A 23,750-nucleotide genomic window follows, 5' to 3' on the forward strand; every position below is an offset into this window, starting at 1 on the left:
TTTGGGTTGTAAAACTCTAGTCAGCAAATATCGTAACAATTGTACCCCATGGACTTTCTTGTTACATACCTAACATCACATCGTATCTTGGAAATTCTGTCTTTAGCTCACTATTCAAAATGACCTTTTGACCTTTTAAAAAAAAAGACCTGTACAGTACTAAAATAAATCCACTCTACTCCAGCTTAAAACCTAAGTTTCCATGTGCTAACAATATACTGTGAGGCTTCATTCCAACAGCAACATGTAGATGTTTAAGTTTTAATGGGAGTATTTAAAGAGTTTGTGCTCGATCCCTTATTGCTGTTGCTGTCCTCTGTAAATGCCTGAGAAAATCACACATGCACATTCATTCTTTACATTCGAACAAGTCCCTGGTAGTAATCTCAGAATGAGACATAGAACATTCCCAGTCAAGAATAGTGATATCATATACATAAGCAAAATGAAAAGAAAGTTCATTTTTAAAACAATTCGTTGATATTTATCTGATCTCACAGCTCAAAAATGCTTCACTAGATGAGGCGCTGAATTAGCAACTAACTCGAACAGATGGTTTGGTGGTGGAAGTAGAAAAAATGTCACATTGAGAGGATACTTTTCTGAGAATGAAACAAAGCAGATTGTTGTTGCAAAGTCAAGGAAGTTTAAATCTACATCTAGCAATATTGTACCCTGAAACACTTAATATTAGAACTGGGAAGGTTCCAGATAACAACACCAGCACACTTTGCATTCATGAACAATAAAATCACAAATATTCAAAAAAAGACATTGCCTGGATATAAATAATTAACAAGACATTATTAATTATTTCATTGATTTGATTATTCGAATCCCCAAGCAATTTCTTTTTGACACTAACTTCCCTGCCTGTTTGAATTCTAGTATATGCATAGAAGCAGCTCTCAGCTTATGTTTAAGTATTTATGTTTAAAGGATAGACCGATATTTTAAACTTTTACATTGCTTAAGTAAAACTTTGTTGATATAATTATGTTGAGTATGAAGACTTGTAAATAAATAATCACAAGCGTGGTATTCTGGTAACTCTCTAAGAGACTATAACCAGAACCATGCTCAATAAATGTTTTACAGGCATCAGGGGAGGGACTAAACAGCACAATTGGATGCTAATGAGGGCATCCAGCAGTGTATAATAATATGCTAAAATACAACCTACATCCCTTGGCACATTGCAAATTTTAATGGACCTTAGCCATTTTCAACACCCCATGTGGCAATATCCTTTGGAGTTACTACTAGCATTCATTTAGATTTTAAAGAAATAAAACAAAAACAAACTAATGCTGCCATGGCGATGAAAAATGTACAAACCTCAATTGCTAAGATTTGCATGCATCCTGTCCTTGAAAGAACGGGCTTTGAATAGAGGCCAAACAGAGGCAAGGCTAGCTCTCCAGAGCATTGCACTTAATATAAATTGTATGATGATAAATCATGTTGTCTCTTAATAAAAAAAATTGAAGGAGTTCTTCAGACATTGTCAGACAAGCTCAGATTTTCTTTTTTCAGGACAAATTACTTCATGATAGATTGTTTATTAATAATACTTAATTTCATTTCTTAGCTGAAATCCACAGTGCCAGTGTGATTCTGCGGGATGACTTTGATTCATACTCACAACTGGAACTGAATCCAGACATCTGGTAAGTGCTTAATTTCAGTAATTTGGAGGGGAACCGAAGGTCTTATTATCAATATCATTATTTTGACACTTGTTACAAAGCAGAGTCCATCTGTTGTGAATGCTAGTGGGCACTCAGCCAACTAAAATATTGAAATCAGAAATTGTCAGGTTTGTTCTGTGTGTGCCAACTCCTTACCTTCCATTTATATAGTGACCTTACTGCAATATGCATCCTCTAGCTACTTCACAGATGTGGAGCAGATGCCAAACAAAAGAAACAACCAAACACACAGATGAAAAGTTAGTTTTAACTGAAGCTTTTTAAAGCAACGGCCGAAGTTAGCAATGTGAACAGGTATTAGACGGAAGTTCCAGGGAACAGGACAGAAATCTAACTGGATTAGTAATCCAAGGGCCAGGTTAATGCTTTGGTTTGAATCTCGCCATGACAGCTGGTGGAATTTGAATTCAATTAATAAATCTACAATAGTCTCAGTGATGGTGACCATGATAATCACCACTTATTGTTGTAAATGTCCATCTGGTTCACTAATGCCCTTGAGGGAACAAAATTTCATATCCTATCTGGTCAGCTCTACATGCAAATGTGGTTGACTCTTAATTGCCATCTGATGTGGCATAGAAAGCCACTTAGCTGAAGGGAACTTAGGAATGGGCAATAAATGTTGACTGAGCCAGTAATGCCCGCATTTCACAAGAACGCAAAACAAACCTGACGCTAATGTCACCAATGATTGCACAAAGTGGACAGATGATGCTCTCACCCCATACACAAGTGAAGGTTTCCATCCTTTATGCAATTGCCAAAATCTTCACATTCACAGAAGTGTGTGCAGCCTTTGCAGGGGTAAGCATACATAGAAGCAAGCTATGGAGAAATCTCATTTTTCATTCTTCAGTATTTTTGAACCTACATTTGCTGAAGGCTCATCTCGCATAAAATTGAAACAGCCACATTGGAATTCTCCTAAAGTTTTACTTCCAGCTGAAACACAAAATACCTCTCATATTTTCTCCTTGAGGATATTGTCTTTTTTTTTCTTCATTTTTTTCTCTCTCTCTTCACTTCTTCTGTTTCTTTGCTTTGCTTCTTTTTCCCTCTCCTTTTACTTCCTTGTTAGTCCTATCCTGGAGAGAGATTTGGCTGCTTGTGTGAAATGTTAATGGGTTACAAAAAAATGCCATTGAGAAACCTGCTTCTAAAGAATGTTCCTTACATCAGAATATTCAGTCATTCTGTAATAGATCATTTATCTCAAAATGTGGACGTGTGAACATTATTTAATTGTTTGAGCCCAACAGATCAAATACTTGAGGACCTAATTTTATTAATTCCAAGGATGTGCATGTTATTGGCTGGGTAAGCCTTTATTCACCATCCCTAATTGCTCTTGAGAAGACAATAGTGACCTGTCTTCTTGAACCCTGAAGTTCAGTTGGACTCACAGCCCTTGTTCAGATAAATCTTAGCAAGCCATACCAGCAAATATTGTAGGATTAACGATGTAGGGGTGTAGTTTCTTAGTCTGATCATATAGTACATAACAGTTGCGCTGTGAGTTTGGCATGGCTTGTTCAGATTGACTGAATTCTATTCTGAACAATTCAAAGCATTCCCAAATGGGGAGTGACTTTCAACAGAGTAATAGCGGAAAACAGTTGGTGACATCTCAGTCCTCAAATTGTAATGGTAGCTAGAATATATTTGACTCCTTAAAATATTACATCTGCACAATTCAGGAGATGATCACAATTAGTTCTCTTAGAATTCCATTATGATGCTTGGATGTTCACACCACCACAGCTGTTCTGTTGACTGAGGATAGAAAGTTCAAAATTTTTTTATATCAATTTAGTCACAGTTTCTACTTGAACTCAGATAGGAATAAATATTTGTAGCCACATATAATGATGCATCAATCACTAATTTGTGCATAAATGCCTTTTCAGGCAACCATTTTACCTCACAAATCAACTCCTTAATATGGTAGCTTCCTGCTTAACATTGATAGAGTTTCTGATAAAACATTTGTCCCTTTATAAATAAACCCCGTGCCTCTAATGTGGATGTTACTGCATTTTAAAACATGCTTTTAACTTGTCCTTCAGCGACACTCCTCCTAGCTGAAAAAGATAAGACGTAAACTTCCAAATACAGGAAATAGAAAATATTGGAAGCATACAAGAGGTCAGTGAATATCTGAAGAGAAAGAGTTATTGTTTCAAGTATAACACTTGCTCAGAAATGATCTTTCTGATTGAATTGTTCAGTAGGAATCTGGCTTTCCCCATCGATCTTCATTTTTTAAAAACATGTTTGGAAGGGTTACGGATGTTGAGACCAGCATATATTACCTATCCCTAATTACTCTTGTGAAGGTGGGATGAACCACCTTCTTAAACCACTGCATCCATGATTTGTGCAGGTTTTTTTTAATGTTAAGGATTCAGCATTTTGTGGGGTTTTAAAAAAAAAGTTTGATTCTGTACTGTTTTTACTTCCTGTAGTTGATTTAGTTGGCAGTCTGCTAAGCCAGAGTTTGAAGTTAATGGCTTTTAGTCCCAATGCACACTTGAGCCCACAATCCAGGAATGACACCATTTGGCAGTAATTATAAGACTGCTTCATTGTCAAAAGTGCCATTTTCAAATAAGATGTTAAACCAAAGCCCTCACAGTCTCCTCAGTTGCATTTAAAGTAATCCCACAGCATTATATTTCTCTCAACCACAGTCAGCAGAAACAGTTTATGTGGTTGTTTGATCATTTGCTGATTGTGGGATCATCTTGAATGCATCAGACTGTCATCAATGTGCCTGTAATCAATGTCTGTGGTTCAAAAGCAATTAATTGGCTGTCAAGTTCTGAGGATATGAAAGGTGCTACCTAAATGCAAATTATTTCTTTCACTTTGTCTTGGCTGTATGAATTAAAGTATTCTTGCTTTGTCTGATTTCTTTAAGGTTTGAATGCAGCCACTGCGTGGTAGGGAATCAGTGTGGTATCATTATGCATGGCAATGCGATTACATTCTGCGAGCCATATGGTCCACGAGAACTGGTAAATTGCTTTTAAATGTGAAGAGTTTACTTTATGGAATTATAGCTGATTGATTTATACTTTATGCAATTAACTATGGCATAAAATGATGCTTTTATTGTGAAAGGAGATGTCATTAACTGTGTGCATATTTCTCAAGTATTAATTTACACTCATTGGCTGGAACTCCATTCTAGTCCATTCAAAGTCCAGAACTGGCCCTGTAAGGCAGAGTGTAACCCAACCAGAAGGTCCAAGATAACTTGAAATTAGGCCTGTCAATCTCACTTTAATGATTTAGCCATGATGTGATTGCCTGTCACATTTCCACAGGTTGTTTTACCATTCCATCAAATGGCCAGATGATGTTGTAGTGATAATGTCACTGCACTGTAATCCAGAATCCAGCTCTGGAGATATGGGTTTAGACCATAAGACATAGGAGTGGAAGTAAGGCCATTCGGCCCATCGAGTCCACTCCGCCATTCAATCATGGCTGATGGGCATTTCAACTCCCATCATTGCAACTGGTAGGATTTAAATTTAGTTAACAAATGTGGATTTGAAAGCTTCAATCACTGTAATGGTTACCAGACAACCATTGCTGATTGTCATAAAAACCCATCTGCTTCACTAATGTGCTTTAAGGAAGTAAATTTGCTATCCCTACCTGATTTGACCTACATGTGACTTCAGACCCAAGGGTTGACACCTTTCCATCCCCACATCCCAGGAAAGAATAAAAAGAAGATACTGGCGATTGGTAATATATCCACAGAAATGCTGTATAACTGCAAATCATTAATCCATTCTCCTTTGGCTATTTCTAGTCATCGTGACAAACATAAAGAAAATCATTGTGCAAACATTGTCTTAGTGAAGATGAGACAATGAACAGACTGAAAATGTTATTTATTCCTCAAAATATTACCATGTTTGAGATTCTAACTAAACTACTTTGTAGGATATGTCTGGTAGAAAACATTCAGTGCGGTATCAAAATGCCTCCATTATTAGTAGCAAATTATACAAATAAAAACAAGATTGATCTCTGGATTCACAAAAACGATCATCATGAATGTGTGAATCATACTTAAAATTTATAGATAAGATCTGATTTTTCTAATTTTTAATTCAATGTTTGGATCCCAGACTATTTACTGTTAGGACAGGCCCATTTAGATTGCCAGTAATCCCGATTCTACCTCAAAAGATCTGTACTTTAATCCTTTCTTGAATAAAGAGCTTTGTCAATTCTTGGAGAAGAGGTAGTTGAAGTCTCCTACTATTTAGTAAAGTGACAGCCACATAGAATAATCACAGGAAAGATTGAAACAAGATTGTAAAATCATATGATTTAAGCTGCTTTTTAAAGAAAATAGCTCATATTTTCATTTTTTTACAACAGAATGTACATGGTTCTGGTCAGCTCTTGATTATGGAGGCTCATTAATAAATTACTAAATGTGTGCCTCCATATCTTGGCTGTATTTACAGATCAAGGAGGTTTTTACATTGCCACACTCTGGCTGATTCTGAGGAAACTCTATCATCTGATGTACGCAGGAAGGACTAAATGGGAAGGGCAATTCCTTTTAAATAAAACAAATTTCAGTTTATTTTTCAAAGCAGGAATAATGGTCATTCATGTGTTTAATTGAATATGAGATGGAGTATTCTGAACTGAAAGGACTGACCATTTTTAGTATGCAAGTTGACACTTTTCTTTCAAATGTCTTAAAATATTTCAACATGTGATATGAAAACAGATGTCAAAATTTGGATAGAACCAGCAACTCAAAACTGGGCAAACCTGAAGCATTTTGGGTCATTAGCAACAGAATTGTATTTAACTGTGATCTAGAATCTCATGACCTGGTATATTCCCTATGCAATCATTAGCATCAAGCTGGGGGGAATTGCCCTAGGTTCAATGAAGAGTGCAGGAGAGAATGCCAGAAGCAACCCCAGGCATACCTATAGATGAGGTGTCAACAAGACAATTTGCATGCCAAAAAAGAAAACAGCATGCGATAACAGAGCTAAGTGATCCTGCAACTAGTTGATCAGATCTAAGTTCTGTAGTCTTGTCACATGCAATCACCAATAATAGTGGACGATAAAACAACCAGAAGAAGGAGGAGGCTATGATCCCTCTTTTTCAATGGTAAGGGAGCTGGACACATCATTGTAAAAGACAAGGCTGAAGTATTTTCATCAATCTTTAGCAAAAAATGTCAAAATGGTTGATCCATTTCATAGATGTCAGTCTTCAGCCAATTTGATTCATTTCAGGTGATATTAAGAAACAGCTGAAGGCTTTGGGCCCTGATGATATTCCAGCAATAGCACTGTTGATTTGTGCTCCTGAACCTTTCTAGTCAAGCTGTTCTGGTCCAGCTTCAGTCCTGGTATTTATCCAGCAATATCCAAAGTTGTTCATATATACCCTATCTGCCAAAAGCAGGACAAATCCAAACATACTAATTCCCAATCCATCAGTCTGCCCTCAATTAGAGCTGGAAAGGATCACTAACAGTGCTATTAAATGGCAATTGCTCAGTGGTTACCTGTTCACTGACACTCAGTTTGGGTCCTGCCAATATCATCAGTTCCTGAATTCATTACACTTGGGCAAAACAAAGACAAAAAAATGCAATAGAAGAGGTCCAGAGGTGAGGTGAGAATGACTGCCCTTGATCAAATGTGGCATTAAGGAGCCCTTGCAAAGCTGGAATCGATGGAATTCAGAAGGCAAACCTCTCCACTGATTGGATTCCTACCAGAATGAAGGAAGGTAGTTGTGGTTGTTGGAGACCAGTTGTCACCGTCTCAGGAAATCTCTACAGGAGTTCCTCTGGATAATGTCCTATGCCCAACCATCTTCAACTGCTTCAACAATGACCTTTATAATGTTCAGCACAAGTTGGAGGCTAGAAATACTGCAACTCCTATTTCTGATTTACTGCTGATTGCTGAGATGAAATAAACAATACCCATGAGAATCCTGGGAAATGGGATAAGGCCACCGTCACCTCATCCTGGGCCTGCCAACTGAAGGATAACCCTCCCCCATTGGGGGAGGCAGCAACCCCACTTATGGTAATGTATAAGACAGAGAACCTTGTAATGGGAACACCTCTCTCTCTCTCCAGGCTCCACAATTGCAGCTTGAACTCCCACAGTCAGTAACAGCCTCTCCAAAATCTCTAGGTGCCTGATCTTGCTGCTTCCTCCTTGGGGCCAGGACTTCCTGACCAGCAGCAAGAATGCTGTCTGAAGGAATGTGTGGAGTTTGCACGTTCTCCCTGTGTCTGTGTGGGTTTTCTCTGGGTCTCTGGTTTCCTCATCCAGTCCAAAGACGTGCAGGTTAGGTGGAATGGCCATGCTAAATTGCCCCACGGTATCTAGGGATATGCAGGCTAGGTGGATTAACCATGGGATTACAGGGTTACACAGATAGAATTGGGGATTGGTCTGGGTGGGTTGCTCTTCGGAGGGTTGGTGTGAATTTGATGGGTTGAATGGCCTGCTTCCACACTGTAAGGAATCTATGATGGTTTTATGATATAAATTAGGAGCAGAACTATTGCCATTCGATCCCTTGACCCTGCTCTGTCATTCAGTAAGACCATGACTGATCTGTTTGCATTTCAAATTACACATTACAACCTACTCTCAATAATGTCTGATTACTGACACTAATTAAAATCTTATCTACTCTCAAAATATTCAAGGACACTGCCTTTTGAGGTAGGGAATTCCAAAATTGCATAACCCTCAATAAGAGAAAAACATTCCCTCAGTTTTGGCCTAAGAGGGTGACCCTTAAAACAGTGAACCCTATTTATGAACTCATCCACAACATCCTTTCCATATGCAATTTGACATGACAATTCAGGATTTTATTTATTTCATTCAGATTGCTCCTCATTCTTTTGGACTACAGTGAAAACAAGCCCATTCAATGTAACTTTGCTTCATAAGACAACACACCCATACCAGAGACTGAGTAGATCCATTTTTTGAACATGAAAAGATCCTCAGCCTTGAAACTGGGATATGTTCTTGGTGGTTTGGTGAAGTCCCAACCCACCTCTTGACCAGCAATGAAACCGTTCCAAAGGAAAAAAATCAAACCCAATGACTTTAGGAGAAGAGATGAGAAAAAGGTAACAAAAAAAGACAGGAAAGTAGCAAAAGTCAAAATTGAGAACTCCAGTGGTTTATAATGTTCATTTGTGGAGTAATAAGATGTGTTATAAAGAGAGAAATGTCTTCTTCTAATCCTACAGTATTGTGCCTCTAATGAGTTGCTCAAAACTCACCAGTCTTTTTCCTCCTGTTAAGTTAGCTAGAGCCATGTTAAGACTCTGATCTTGTCTTACAGAACTGTAAGGTCACTCTGCACAAGGTTGAAACCATACTCAAATGCTCAAGCTTGCTCATCATTAAAGATCTCTCTCCAACAGCTGTTGACTATATCAATTTAGATGGGCTTGGGCAGCTGCAACCAGATTATGAATGGACACAGGATTTTGTGCACAAAATTTCCCTCACTGTTCCCATAGCACAGCTATTACAGAACAAAACAACAGCATGCAGAATATTGATGATCAATCAGTCATCAGCATTTCAGTACAATCTGGATTGTGAGTCACCCAATTTATCTAGTGAATGGCAGCTATTTCAAATGATAAGTGAAACGATTGCACAGCCTTTGGAATGGATGGATGAAAAGCATCATAGATACACTGATTACATTGCTAACTAATTGACTATTAATGCCTGGCTTAATTTTTCAGTTATACACAGTTCATGTTCCCAGCTGTCAGCAATAAGTCAATCTCCTTTGTTAATGATATTTCAACATTCAGTAACTATTTCTACAAATGCTGCTGCATTAATTTCTTCTTTAACTATTTAAACTCTTCTTTTGACTTTATGACTAGTGTTAATGAGGATTTCTCAACTGAAAAGTAAATTTAATGACTGTAATCCTAATGATCAATCAGCAATTTTCCAGAAGAGACTTGGATTATACGATAAAGAAATATCAAAGTGAGCATAGTACACTTTGAGCTTGAATCTCAGAACATACAGAAATAATTGTTACCTTGTAAAGTACATACTGGCTTGGTTGAAGGAATTGGATCAATCCCAGATTTGACAGAAAGTTGAAAAATTTGGATTTGAGGTAAAGAAAAGATGAAAAGTTCTGAAAACAGGATCTGGACAATAGAATAGACCGCAGGGACTGCACCCCTTTTCATGATTCCTGCATTCCCCATTTGAAATTTGTTACAGGTTCACCTTCAGTCTTGAGTACAATTCCAATGGTTTGAGTGGGAGTTCTGATTCATACAAAGGACTTCCTTAACTAGCTCAATGTTGACACCACAAAGCGCCAAATTCCTCTTTGAAAGCTAAGCTACTTCTAGGGGATATCAGAAGGTTCCATTTGATGTGACATCAGCCAAAGAGCATTCTAATTCAATTTTTTTTCAGCAGTTTAAATCAAGATATGTTATTTTGTAATTCCCTTGCTGTGTTTTTCTTGTAGACCACTGTTATGCTTAATACAACAACAGCATCTGTTCTTCAGTTCTCTATTGGTAAGTGATATTAATCTTTTCTTCACTTATCCCACCCAATCAACATTGAAATAAAAATCTTTGGGATGAAGTAGGAGCTTTCACTTCAAATAAAGCATACATATTGCAATTTGCTTAACCTATCGAAAACAAATTTAATGTTGTTTTAGGATATATTCCAGAGAGATAACAATTAAGTTTTTGTATTAATTAACTAACACACTTAAAGAATGAGAACTTACATTTATGTAGCACCTCACAATGTGCAAACATTTTACATCCCATGAAGGATTAGTGAAGTGCAAACACTGTTGTAATGCAGGAAATACGGCGGGTGTTTTATACTAAAGCAAGGTCCCTTAATCCACAATTTGATGCTGATCACATATTTGTTTTATAATGTTTATTAAGCGATAAATGTTGTTCAGCACACTGAGAATAAGTCCCTGTTCTTCAATGCATATTTGGAGTGTTAGCCAAGATTCTTGTGCTCAAATCCCTGGAGGTATGCATTCTGACTTATAGGTGAGAGTGATACCAACTGAACTACAGCTGACAAACAGATATAAGTTATAAATGTTGTTTGTGAAAATTTTGTTTTAATCTTTTCCAAATTAAGTTTTTCTCAATTCAGAAGCAGTTTTACTTTACCATGATGTGGATCATATCAACACTTGAATGAAAGGCAGGAGTAGGCCATTTGCTCCTTGAGCCTGTTTCACATAATCTAGCTCAGCCTTGAAAATATTTAATAACCCTCTTCTGAAGCTCTTCTGATGTGGTTCAAGCTAGCCCAAGCAGGAAGAGTACCCAAGTCCAACTCAGTTCAAAGTATGGTATGTAAGCTAGACCACAAGGAGTTCACCTTCAGAGACAGTTGGCAGGTTTGATTCAAGACCATGCCCAACAATTAAGTGGGGCGGATGACAGCAATGACAGATGATTGGTTGCAAAATGATCCCACCCATGAACTGAATGAGATTCAACAAAAAGACATTATTTCCACAGATGAAACTAGATTATTTCACCATTTTTTTTGCCAGGCCACTCTTTGATGTTTAATGGTGGAAAGCAGATCAGGGAACACACCACTACTGTGGTGTATGTAAACATGGATGGCACTAAAACACGACAGATATATGCCCAATGCATATTGCTGGCCTGAAATCAATGTTCTTCATGTCTCCTAATGTCAGGCTTCAGTAAGTGGATCGGGGTGCTCAGGAAGCAGCTGATTTCTAAAGTTATGGAGGCCATTTTGATGCTGTAGGAGGTGTGGAAGATGGTAGTGGGAGCAATAATTGCAAACTGCTTACATCACACTCAGTTCAAACAGGTTATATAACTACAAAAGACAATGAGAATGAGGAAGAACTAAGGTGAAGCCAAAGACAAGACACTAGCACAGGGTTCAGAAGCCAGAGAAACATTATTGTTACAGCAAAGGAATACAAAATTCAGTACTTCACAACCCAGTTCACACTTCCATTGGGTGATGAACATATGAATGAAACTAATCACCTCTAGATACCCCTAATCTAATTCATCCCAAGTTTCAGTTTTGCTGGGTGCCTGCTGGAGATGTGTTGAGAGGCAGGACCCTCAAAGAACTTGAAGGCATTGAAGTTTAAAACAGTGATTTTTTTCATTTCACTTTTTCCACCTGTTTATTTCCATTTACATGCTGAATTGATCTATTTAAGTGAAGAATCATGCCAAAGATTAATATAAGTACAACTTGTTGTTTCAACAGTTGTCATTCATTTACTGTGCAGTCCAGTGATGCAATAATTGATGTAAGGCTATATAAGAATAAAAATGCATTGCTCATTCACGTTAAGCCATTGGATTCAGTTTTATATGCTAAGCTGTTAATGCAAAAGCATAATTTTTTTTGCTATGGTAAAAATGTTAAAGATTACATTAGTAAATTAAAGTGCTGCAGAAGGGTATTTTGTGATGTTAATAGATTGGGACATGTTATAATGTATTGGGTTCTTTAACTCTTAATATGTTCATAGCTTTTAGGGACAGTGTCCAAACAAAATATTTTGAATATCAACTTCTCATGAATAAGATAGTATTTACTTGTATCACTTTTTTCTTGTGAAGAGCAGAGGAACAAATTAGATATAATTTGGAGTTGGTTGCTTCCAGCTGCAATTCAAATTTCTAATGAGCTACAGCTTTAAATATAATTATTTGAAATGTAATCCATGTACAAAAGCAATGACTTGCCAATGTACAGGATGTCTTTTTATTAAGGTGTTTAATACTTGTAGAGCTGAGAGCTCTTTTTCATTTACTGTTTGTTTCCTTCAGGTGAATGATGTTGTTTGTAACAGTGGGGAAGACAGACAATTGTTTCTTTCTGTCTGGTAATGGAGTGCTCCTCTTCTGCTGATTGATGGGTTGCTCTGGAGATTAACCAAATAAAGCTTAATCTCACTTAGTTGGAATGATTTTACAAATCCTTTCATGTTGATATTTTTAAGCTGTTTTTGTTTAAATTGGTTTTGCTTTCTGTGGAGTGGAGACTGGCTGCCAGATTTGCGTTTCCCCACAGTCGTTGGGTAACCAGCTACTGTCACTCCAGCCCGGGGAGCCTGCCGCTGTCCTGGCTTCTTCTCAAAGATTGCCTGCTGGGTCCTGAAACTGGCCTGTATGGGTTCCTAAAGACATGATCAGACTCACAAACAAAAATTTGGCCCCTTCTTTCTGTTCAGACTTGGTCCTGCTGTGCACCATTCTTTGATCAAAGGAAAGGTCTGTGATTTCCCACCTAGCCCTGCCCATTAGCTGATAGAACCTCTCTTTCCCAGTTGTTATGCATCACTTGAAACAGAGCTCAGTGCCTAACAAGTTAAATAGGACTTTCAGGTTGAAAATGAAATATTGTTCATGTGACAGTGATCATACCCTCAAATGTCAGAACCTCAATTTGACATTGAAGTGCAATCAAATGAGGGATTGTGTCCAAATATCTGAGAAAGGACAGGTTTCACGTAAACTGTTCCATCATCTACTCATAAAGGGAAAAATAACAAGTGTTGTAAATTAAAAATAATACATAAAACATTTCTGTTCTTTTTAATATGCCATTGGGCTTACATCATCACAATGTATTTTATGTTTTAGGATGTGGTCATGAGCCATGACTACATAGCTCAAGCATTTCACCCCCTGGAACCTTGTTCAAGTGAGAACAGAACAATTTATCAAAGGAGCCTTTGAAAAAAAAATAGAAACAGATAGTAATTTCAAAGTGTTGTGTCAAAGCATAAAGTTATAGTTCTTGCAGAAATTGGTTGCTGTCAGAAAGCTGTGGTGAATGTGTGTTTGGTTACATCTGAGACAACCATCACTTAATATTAATAGGAATTACAATTGTGAATAGACAATAGATGCAGGAGTAGGTCATTCTGCCCTTCAAGCCAGCACCACCATTCATTATGATCATGGCTGATCATCCTCAATCAGTATCCTGTTCCTGCCTTATCCCCATAACCCTTGATTCTACTATCCTTAAGAGCTCTATCCAACTCTTTCTTGAAAGTATCCAGAGACTTGGCCTTCACAACCTTCTGGGGCAAGCATTCCATACACCCCCCACTCTCTGGGTGAAGAAGTTTCTCCTCAACTCTGTTCTAAGTGGCCTACCCCTTACTTTTAAACTGTATCCTCTGGTTTGGGACTCACCCATCAGCAGAAACATGCTTCCTGCCTCCAGAGTGTCCAATCCTGTAATAATCTTGTACGTCTCAATCAGATCCCCTCTCAGCCTTCTAAACTCAAGTGTATACAAGCCCAATCACTCCAATCTTTCAGCGTAAGATAGTCCCGCCATTCCTGGGATTGACCTCGTGAACCTACACTGCACTCCCTCAATAGCCAGAATGTCTTTCCTCAAATTTGGAGACCAAAACTGCGCATAATATTCCAGGTGCGGTCTCACCATGGCCCTGTACAGCTGCAGAAGGACCTCTTTGCTTCTATATTCAATTCCTCTTGTTATGAAGGCCAGCGTGCTATTAGCTTTCTTCACTGCCTGCTGTACCTGCATGCTTGCTTTCATTGACTGATGTACAAGAACACCTAGATCTCGTTGTCCTGCCCCTTTACCTAACTTGACTCCATTTAGGTAGTAATCTGCCTTCCTGTTCTTGCCACCAAAGTGGACGACCACACATTTATCCACATTAAACTGCATCTGCCATGCATCCGTTCACTCATCTAGCCTGTCCAGGTCACCCTGTATTCTCCTAACATCCTCCTCAAATTTCACCCTGCCACCCAGCTTTATGTCACTCAGTCAATTTATCAAGCAACTTTATCAGAATGAAAACATTGAGAAAAATATCTTTTGTTCTAATGCCTTTTGATATTTGTACTTTCTGCAAGTTTAACATTTAACATCAATCACATCTTTGTTATAATGAGACTGATTTTAAAAGATCTACACGATGTGTTGTTAAAAAAAAATCCTTAGCAGATTAATGTGGTCTCAGCTGTCCATGCTCATATTGACAGGCTGCTATGTGATGTATGGAGACAGTGAGGTCTGCAGATGCTGGAGATCAGAGTTGAGAGTGTGTTGCTGGAAAAGCATAGCAGGCCAGGTAGCATCGAGGAAGCAGGAAAATCGACGTTTTTTGGGCCGGAGCCCTTCGTCAGGAATGCCCAGCCAATCCTGATTTAGAGCTCCGGTATGAAATGTTGATTTTCCTGCTCCTCGGATACTGTTTGACCTGCTGTGCTTTTCCAGCAACACACTCTCAACAATGCTATCTGATGTATAACTATTAAGAATTCCCAGCTAGACAGTTAAGTGGAATACTATGTGAAAATAAACTGAGGAGAATTTGATGAGGGGAGGAAGAAGGATGCATCATTGTACTGGTTTTGTACTAAATAGTACTAACAGAAAATTGAAAGTGGGTGGGGGATCTTCACATGTCTGACCATGGTCATCATTCCTTCATCAGTGGTGGGAATGTCAAGATCAGAGCAAGCTCCAGAAGTAACACAGACACTCAAGAAGTGAAGTCCAGACTTCGAAGGTTCTGATGAAAAGACATAGAGCCATAGAGTTATACAGCATGGAAACAGGCCCTTTGGCCCAACTTGTCCATGCTGACCAAGTTTCCCAAACTGAACTAGTCCCGTTTACTGTGCTTGGCCCATATCTCTCTAAACCTTTCCTAAATAATTTCTCCAATCGATTCACAGAGAATATACATAGCTAAAGAATTAGGGTAAATAATGTTGACGTTCAAGTTAAGAGGAACATTCTTGGTGATGTACTGTAGTAGAATGAGAATGAATATAATGCAATTTTCATGTCTACCATGATGCAACAGTCATGTGCAAGAGACTTTGAAGAAAGGATGGATTAATCTATGATGAACTAACGGAGGGTGTACATATTGTGTACATTAATGCAAATATGAGAGTTTGTATACACCTACCAGTATCATTCTTAGATAAGGGCAAACAATTACGGGGCCACATATGACCAAGAAGAGGCAAGGGTAGCTATCTTTGCATTGTGCAGAATTAACGCCCCCTCCCCCCAGTCATAAGACCTGTGGCAATACAAATGTAATATCCTCTTGGATGAAGGTGGGGCCTAGTGAGTAGAGCTGGGAAAAAGACTAATGGGTCAAAATGGACAAGGGGAGAGATATGAAAGCTGCCAGTTTCAAGGCATTGAGATTAAGCTACTGAGGTCAAGACCTCCTACTTTTCTACAGAGTGGGAAGAAGAATCAGGAATCAGGTCAGCCTTAGCCAGAAACTATTTCAGAAAGACCAGGGGGGGGATCTTCTATCCATTTTAGTCATAGAAGTCCACAGTACAAAAAAAAAGGCCCTTCAGTTTATTGAGTTTGCAAGGGTCAAAAACTAATCCCTAACTGTTCTAATCCCATTTTCCGGTTCTTGATCCATAGCCTTGTCTATCTTAGCATTGAAAGTACACATCTAAATACTTCTTAAAAATTATAAGGGTTTCTGCCTCTGCCACCCTTGCAGACAGTCCATCATTCATAACCAGCAGTTCAAAATGTTGCTCTTAACTTCCAGTCTGCAACATTTTGTTACAACTCATTGATGAAATGTATAGATTATTTTTAAGCTGCAGGAGTGCAAGGAGTCAGTTCTGTTCTTCGAACACTGCTTCTGCTCAATCTGAATTAGAAAATTGTTCTTGTTCCTTGTACAATGTGTACATGTTGTTTGATTCAACAGTAAGAAATCGTCAACTAGGCATTACATCAGATACAGCGAGAGATGCATGTTATGTTTCTATCCGTTCATGCGCCAAAAATCAGGCTTCTTTCCTGACAATACATTATTTATTACTCCCAATATGTGCAGTAGTTAGATCTATGTCCCAGCTGTTAAAACATCAATAATCATTTCTGAGGTGGGTGAACTGGTTTGCATTACCAGCGCTTAATATTTCTTCAAATTTATTCAGTTTTCCCTACTGGGGAAAGTGACAGATTACTTTCCAGGATTATGACTTATCATCTATACATCATTGATGTCAGATGAATCATACAAATTCCATATTTATATTTAACCTCAAATCCACCAATAATTTCATCATAAATCTAACACATGAAATTCTAAAGACTAACATGGGAGCGAAAGGTCACTGCTGTGATTACTGATGCCTACATCAGATCTTTACGTGATGCCACTTTATCCCTTCTGATCTGCCTTCCAGGGTCTGGTACATGTCGTTTCAGCTATACTGATCCTGGTATCATCGTCTCCTACAGCAAGAACACAGCTGATTGGATTGTTCTGGAGAAAATTAGGTTTGTACAAAAGAATGTTAATGGCAAGGGATTAGAAAGAAGGGACACATGGCAACATACGGTCCACCATTAAGCTCTCATTCCTAAACCTTGATTTAATACATGAGTAATGTGGGAGTCCTTACAAATGTTAACATGTAATCACTAACCAAAGGGTCATGAATTGGTTCTTACCGCTAACTTGCTGAGTTGGGAAGATATTTTGTATGTTTAACAGCTGCTAATAATACAAACAAGAAAGGAGGGAAATACTTGCATTATCTAATTTAATTGTTTTGCACAGTCATCAGACTGAGAGCTTTGACTGAGAAATATGTAATCCATGAGAAAAGAATATGTGACGTTAAGCAGCATGTAAGACCTGGTGAAAGATAGCAAGAAAATTGCACAAAAAATTTAAAATTATATATTTTTTAATAACAGGGCTCCATCTAACACCAGCACTGTTATCCACATAATCTATCTTCCTCAAGATGCCAAAGGTGAAAATATAAAATTTAAATGGGAGCAAGAGCATCTTCATGGAAGTGACATCTATGAGGCTTGTTGGGCCCTGGATAACATACTGATCATCAATGCTGCACACAAACAGATGCTTCTGGAAGATAATCTAGACCCAGTCGACACAGGCCATTGGCTTTTCTTTCCTGGAGCCACAGTAAAGGTTCGCTGCAGTTAATTCCATTATCATAGTCAATTATTGTTTTGTACTTACCTCTTTGCTTTGTCTTAATTCTGATTCATAAGCTCTATACCTCTATGAGCAGTGATACCCAGTGACTAATCAGTTAAAATATGACAGTCATTAAAAGTCTTCTCTGTTGGAAGGGCACATTAATTTAAACCTGCTTGCAAATGACATTTAATGCCATTCTATACAGAATTTGTGTTGCAATTACGCCTTGGTCCGTCTGGCTATCAAATATGTCCTTCCGTCTGGCTGGGTTGAATGACGTGTTCTTAATTTAGGAAATTTATGATGTTCACTTGTTCTGAAATGAAGGTGTTGAGGGCAGATTCCTCTCCATCTGTCACCAGCCATTTGCAATCTGCCATTTCCCAAACCCAATGCCTGCAATCCAACAGCAGTAATCCTAACAAAGTGTGAGGGCCAGCTGTCGGGAAATATCATCACAACAGTGAAGCCTCAGGGGAAAACAAAATCAAGAACCTATTTTGATATTAGTCTTTGATGTGCATCTAGCTGTGCAATAATAAATGTGACAGGAAACATTCTTAGGACATGAAGGTGAGGTCATTTAGACTTGTATGTGAAGGGAAGCCTTGAAATGGGAATTGTTTTAGCTCCACCTAACAACCTGCTTGCATTGGAAACAAGCCTCATGTTCTCTGCTCCCTGGTTATTTTGATTATTATTTCTGCCACCAGTGTTGACATTATTTGCTTTAGCAAAATGCAGTTTAGAACAATAAGAAGCATTCTAATTGAAAAATGTAATTATTTTTCAAAGTCTGACAACATAGAAGATTCAACAGTATTAAAACTGCAAATGAACTCCACCATTTTAACCACTACTATGCGCCTTTCCTACTTTTCGGAGAGAATTAAAATCAGTTTGCATATTTTCGCATACTTTAAACTCAGAGGAACTAAGATTTTTTAATTTTCAAAACTGTTTAAGTTCAATATTTCTGTTTTTTCAAGTCTTATTTATAACATTGTTTTAAAGTTGTCAATGTATTTTAGCATACTAATGTTTTATTGTTTCATTGTATTGTTAAGTATATGAGCATCAGTAATGAATGATTAAGAATGCTGTCATCTGCTTCAAATAGCATTGTCTAGTAATTGGATACGGTGAAATCAAATTAATTTCATGTCCTGTTTATGTATATGATCTAGATTTATTGCCAGTTAAGAAGAGATTAAAAATGAGGTCTAGGTTGTAATAGGAATGCTAGAATTGGCTGCAGCATTCCCTGATTAGGGAAGGGGAAAAATTAGTTGGGTATCACTGCTTTTGATCAGCATCCAGTGATTGCCAGCTGGAAATGAATGTGTGAACATCTGGTGCTAACTAGGTTAGGCTCAGCTATGGTACCTCTTATTGTTGAACAGGCTGCAGCACTCACTGTCAAGTTACCATGTCCAGATTGGACACTGGGGCAAAATGGAGGAGATATTCTGATACCTGTGACAGACCAGTGGCAAATAAGATTCTTCAACACAGAGAAGGGATAGTTGATTGTAAGAGAAAGTAAGCACATTGGAAAAATGATCAGTTTCTCTGTTACTAACAAAACATTCCTTAAAATTCAAAACTATTATGCAAATTATAATAAATGCTGTTTATGTTTATTTTTAAGTCTAATGCCAAGAACATTCAAACCATATTTATATTTTAATAATTATAGGTTAGTTTACAGTTAATTAACTTGCATTCAGTGTGCAGATCTTAACTCATAATTTTCAAGTTGGTTCAGGTTTTCAGGCCATAACATTCCATTTGAGCATATAATTTAGCACTAGAGTTAGCTCAACACCACGCAAATGCAGAAAAGTGAAATATTTAGCTCTTTCGACATCATATTAATTTTCCACCAATTGTCACTTTTTAGCAATATCTTCTGAGAAAGTTTTACCTTACTAAGCAATAACAGTTGTAAATTTAAGTAGAGAGAGGTACAACAAAGAACTTTAAATTTCTTCAATATATTTTTACTTGTTTGTTACAATATCCACCTGACCCAGGTTTACTTGACACATTCATCCAATCTAATTCAACTATTTTACAATGTTTTGACCTGGGTAAAGCATCCTTACTGCGGAAGGGAGAAGTTGGCTTTGTTCCAATCTGAAGGAATCAATCCCATATACAATCGATAAGTGGCATTGTATTCTTCTGTAAAGTACAGTGAATTGGAACTGTGTTTCAGCCACCCTTTTATTTTCTATAACATCCCCTACCAGCAAGCAAACTAACAGACAAAAGCAAAGTAGACTTGCCCTAACTGCCTAAGGAGCAGGAGAATCGACGTTTCGGGCATGAGCCTGAAGAAGGGCTCATGCCCAAAACGTCGGTTCCATTCTTTCTACTGTCCCAATTTTCTCCCTTTACTTTCACACCTAATAGCAATGACTGCTGTATTCCACAATCCTAGAAATGCCAATAGCTTCAATGATGCATATAAGTCTTATTTTCGTAAAAAATTTCTAAAATACAACCACAACCATTGTTTTGCATCACGATGAATTGTTTCGAATCACTTGATATCATTCTGAATTCTTCCCCAATATTTGCTGTTTACATACTACTGTAGAATTTAATTTGTAAAAATGCAGTATAATTGAATAGGTATTTTCATCTCGTAGCTGAGATTTTAAATATTGATGCTTCAAAGAGTACATGAAATGCATATTGCCCAACGTGGCATTAGGCATGTGCACATGAAATAACAACAGCAGACTTGGTGTGCTTCATTTTAATTATGAAATAAAATATCCATAGATATTGATACTTTAATGTTTTAATATCTAAATAGTAAATATTTTATTTTCATTCAGAAGTAATCTTCTTCAAGGGTGTTCAGTTTAAATACCTCGAAAAATCTCCTTTTCAACCTCCTGATTCACCAATTGCAACCTGGTAACTGACCTGACTGGCAAAATCTCAGATATGAATATTCCAGGGAATATCTGGACAACCCTCAAATACTTGGGGAGGGGTCACAATTGGAACATGAGGAATAGCCCAAACTGTAACCATCCAAGTCTAATTATTGCCCACAGACTGAAGTCCAACATCGAGAGATCCATTCCTGATGGCAATGTCACCGTTCACACTGTATCAGCTGAAGCTGTTGAATGGATTGCTAACCTTGACATCAAGCTATAACTATTTCCTTGGCCTTTTGAAGAAATAATGCCCTTTTCCTGAACTCTACTCAAGTCCTCTCATATCAAACATTTGCTGATGCCTTGAAGCATGTGCATTAGCAGTAATATCTCATAAAGATATTTTAAAAATAAAGCGCAGAATACCAAAAATGAAAAGAAATAATGAAAGATTATATAGTGTAATAAAAATCATGTTAAACAAGATGGAGCTTTTGTTTTAATTTTTAAAAATCAGCATAATATTGCACAATTGGAAATAATTGGAGGAGAGCACGCACAGTTGACAATCATCTTTGGGTCATTGGTGTCCGTAAACATATCGTTTATTGTTTCCCTAATTCTGTGCATCATCTCTTAGCAATCTAATGTAGTTCAATTTATCACACAATGACGGCCCCTAAAATAGACATTTCTTAACTGTTTTGGAGTTTCAACCATTATATATCATCATCAGTATTTTCAGCCTGAGTCTCAATCATCAACTTCCGGTGATGTAGTGATAGTGTCATTGAACTAGTAATCAAGAGACCAGTTTATTCCTCTTGGGAAATAAGTTCAATTCTCACCAGAGCAGCTGGTGGAAGTTAAATTCCATTAATAAATATGGTGACCATGAAATCATCTGGTTTGTTTATGTACTTTAAGCACGGAAATCTGACTTTCTTGCCCAGGCTGGTGTAAATGTGACTCCAGACTCACAGCACTATTGACTTTTAGCTGCCCCATGAATAGGCCAAGCAAACCACTCAGTTCAAAGGCAAATAGGAGTGAGCAAGAAATGCTGGTCTTACTATCAAGACCCACATTTCATGAAAGAATCAAGAAAAATAGTCCTGACTGAATATTGCTGATGTTAATATTCTTATATTTAAATTTGTTCTTTAGCACAAAAAGACATTTCCTGTGATGAGACTCTTATCCTAAAGATGACTTTCTGGAACAAATGTATCTCTTAGTTACATCATAATACTTGAACAAATATCTTATTTCTTGTCATACTTATAATTAGTTGCACCCAGGTACCTACTGTCCTCTCTGACATGGCAACTAATACTTATGCATCCAATGTGAAATTGATTCCACATACCGGACAATGACCGCTGTAACTCCAGATGCTGAGTGTGCATGTGGATTTAATGTCCAACAAAAAAAATGGCATGATGGGTAACACACAGAATTAGAAATTAAATTGAATCGATTGCAGAGGTATGTTTTGACCCGGCTAGAATTTGCATTTAATAATCTAAGGGCTCCAAAGTGAACTTTAGCAAAAGGCAGAGTGACTACTAATATTGGACAATAGTTAAATAGAATGGAAGAGATAGAACATAGAAAATAATTATTGGCCAGTCAGTGTAACCATGACAGAGAAATTATTGGAAAATATTCTAAGACAATACAAATTGTCATTTCGAGAGATAAAGGTTAATCAGGATTGTCAGCATTGACCAAGAGAGCCCATTCATAATCCAGTGAACTATCTCTGATGTTAAAAAAAAGCCTGAGTACCTAAAAATGGCACTGGTCTCCTTATCACATACAAATGTTTGATCGGGGTACTCTGCTCATTCGTTGTTCCATAGTGAAAATTGATTCCACTGAGACTGTTTTAGCTAAATAATGAACTTGAAAAATTACATCTAGTTGATTGTGGGTTGCAATTGGATTGGGAATTAGGAAAAAAACAAATCAGATATACTTAATTAGGTTTGTTAGCATTTCAGACAAGCTCCAGAGAATTGAGGCTCTACTTTATGTAATGTAACTCATGTACATTCCCACGTAGTAGTACACTTGTCATTATAAAAAAGAAATTTAAATAATTCCATTCAGTTAAAGTATGAACACGGAGCTATAAGTATTAAGATCATGATGAATCAGCATACAATGCATCGCAGAAGGACTTCACTTTACATTTTATGGGTGCTAATTCTTCCTATTGGCACTATGGGATTGACTCTGAATATAAAAATAGAAGAATGTTTTATTCCTCCAGGCTGACATCTGCAAAAAACAACAACTCTTTGTATATTGTTCAAGGTTTTTTAAATTTTAAATCAGAAGCCCATTGCAGCAGATATTTAATTAAAGCATAATGTTCATGCAATGATCAGCTGTGTTCCTACTTTATGCTGACTCAAAGATCTTTAGACTTTGATTGGAATTTAAATGTAGCCGAAAGAAATTAATCACAATCTACTTGCTGAGATATTTGTATCATTGATAATCACAGATGAGGTGCTGCAAAACAGGAGATTGGCTAACATGGTACCACTATTTAAGAAAGGTTGTAAGGAAAAGCCAGGGAACTATAGACCAGTGAGCCTGACATCGGTGATGTGCAAGTTGTTGGAGGGAATCCTGAGGGACAGGAGTTACACGCATTTGGAAGGGCAAGGACTGATTAGGGATAGTCAACATGGCTTTGTTCATGGGAAATCATGTCTCACAAACTTGATTGCATTTTTTTTGAAGAAATAACAAAGAGGGTTGATGAGGGCAGAACGTTAGATGTGATTTAAATGGACTTCAGTATGACATTCGACAAGGTTCCCATGGGAGACTGGTTAGCAAGGTTAAAGCTCATGGAATACAGGGAGATCGAGCCATTTATGGAAGACAGAGGGTGGTGTTGGAGGGTTGCTTTTCAGACTGGAGGCCTGTGACCAGTAGAGTGTCACAAGGATTGGTGTTGGATCCACTAATTTTCGTCATTTATATAAATGGTTTGGATGTGAACATAGGAGGGATACTTAGTAAA

General features: G+C 37.6%; 1 protein-coding gene across 1 annotated transcript in view; it reads left to right on the top strand.

The window, feature by feature from the left end:
- The window catches only part of reln (reelin), a 376,824-nt gene that overhangs the window by 135,337 nt on the left and 217,737 nt on the right, over window positions 1–23,750 (top strand). Inside the window, exons 6-10 of the mRNA XM_060843157.1 lie at window positions 1,592–1,670; window positions 4,636–4,732; window positions 10,275–10,326; window positions 17,038–17,131; window positions 17,555–17,795. Of these exons, the coding sequence (XP_060699140.1) occupies window positions 1,592–1,670; window positions 4,636–4,732; window positions 10,275–10,326; window positions 17,038–17,131; window positions 17,555–17,795 (563 nt within the window). The remainder of the gene's footprint in view (window positions 1–1,591; window positions 1,671–4,635; window positions 4,733–10,274; window positions 10,327–17,037; window positions 17,132–17,554; window positions 17,796–23,750) is intronic.

The sequence above is a fragment of the Hemiscyllium ocellatum genome, chromosome 23 (genome assembly GCF_020745735.1).
Source record: "Hemiscyllium ocellatum isolate sHemOce1 chromosome 23, sHemOce1.pat.X.cur, whole genome shotgun sequence".
Classification (NCBI taxonomy): Eukaryota; Metazoa; Chordata; class Chondrichthyes; order Orectolobiformes; family Hemiscylliidae; genus Hemiscyllium; species Hemiscyllium ocellatum.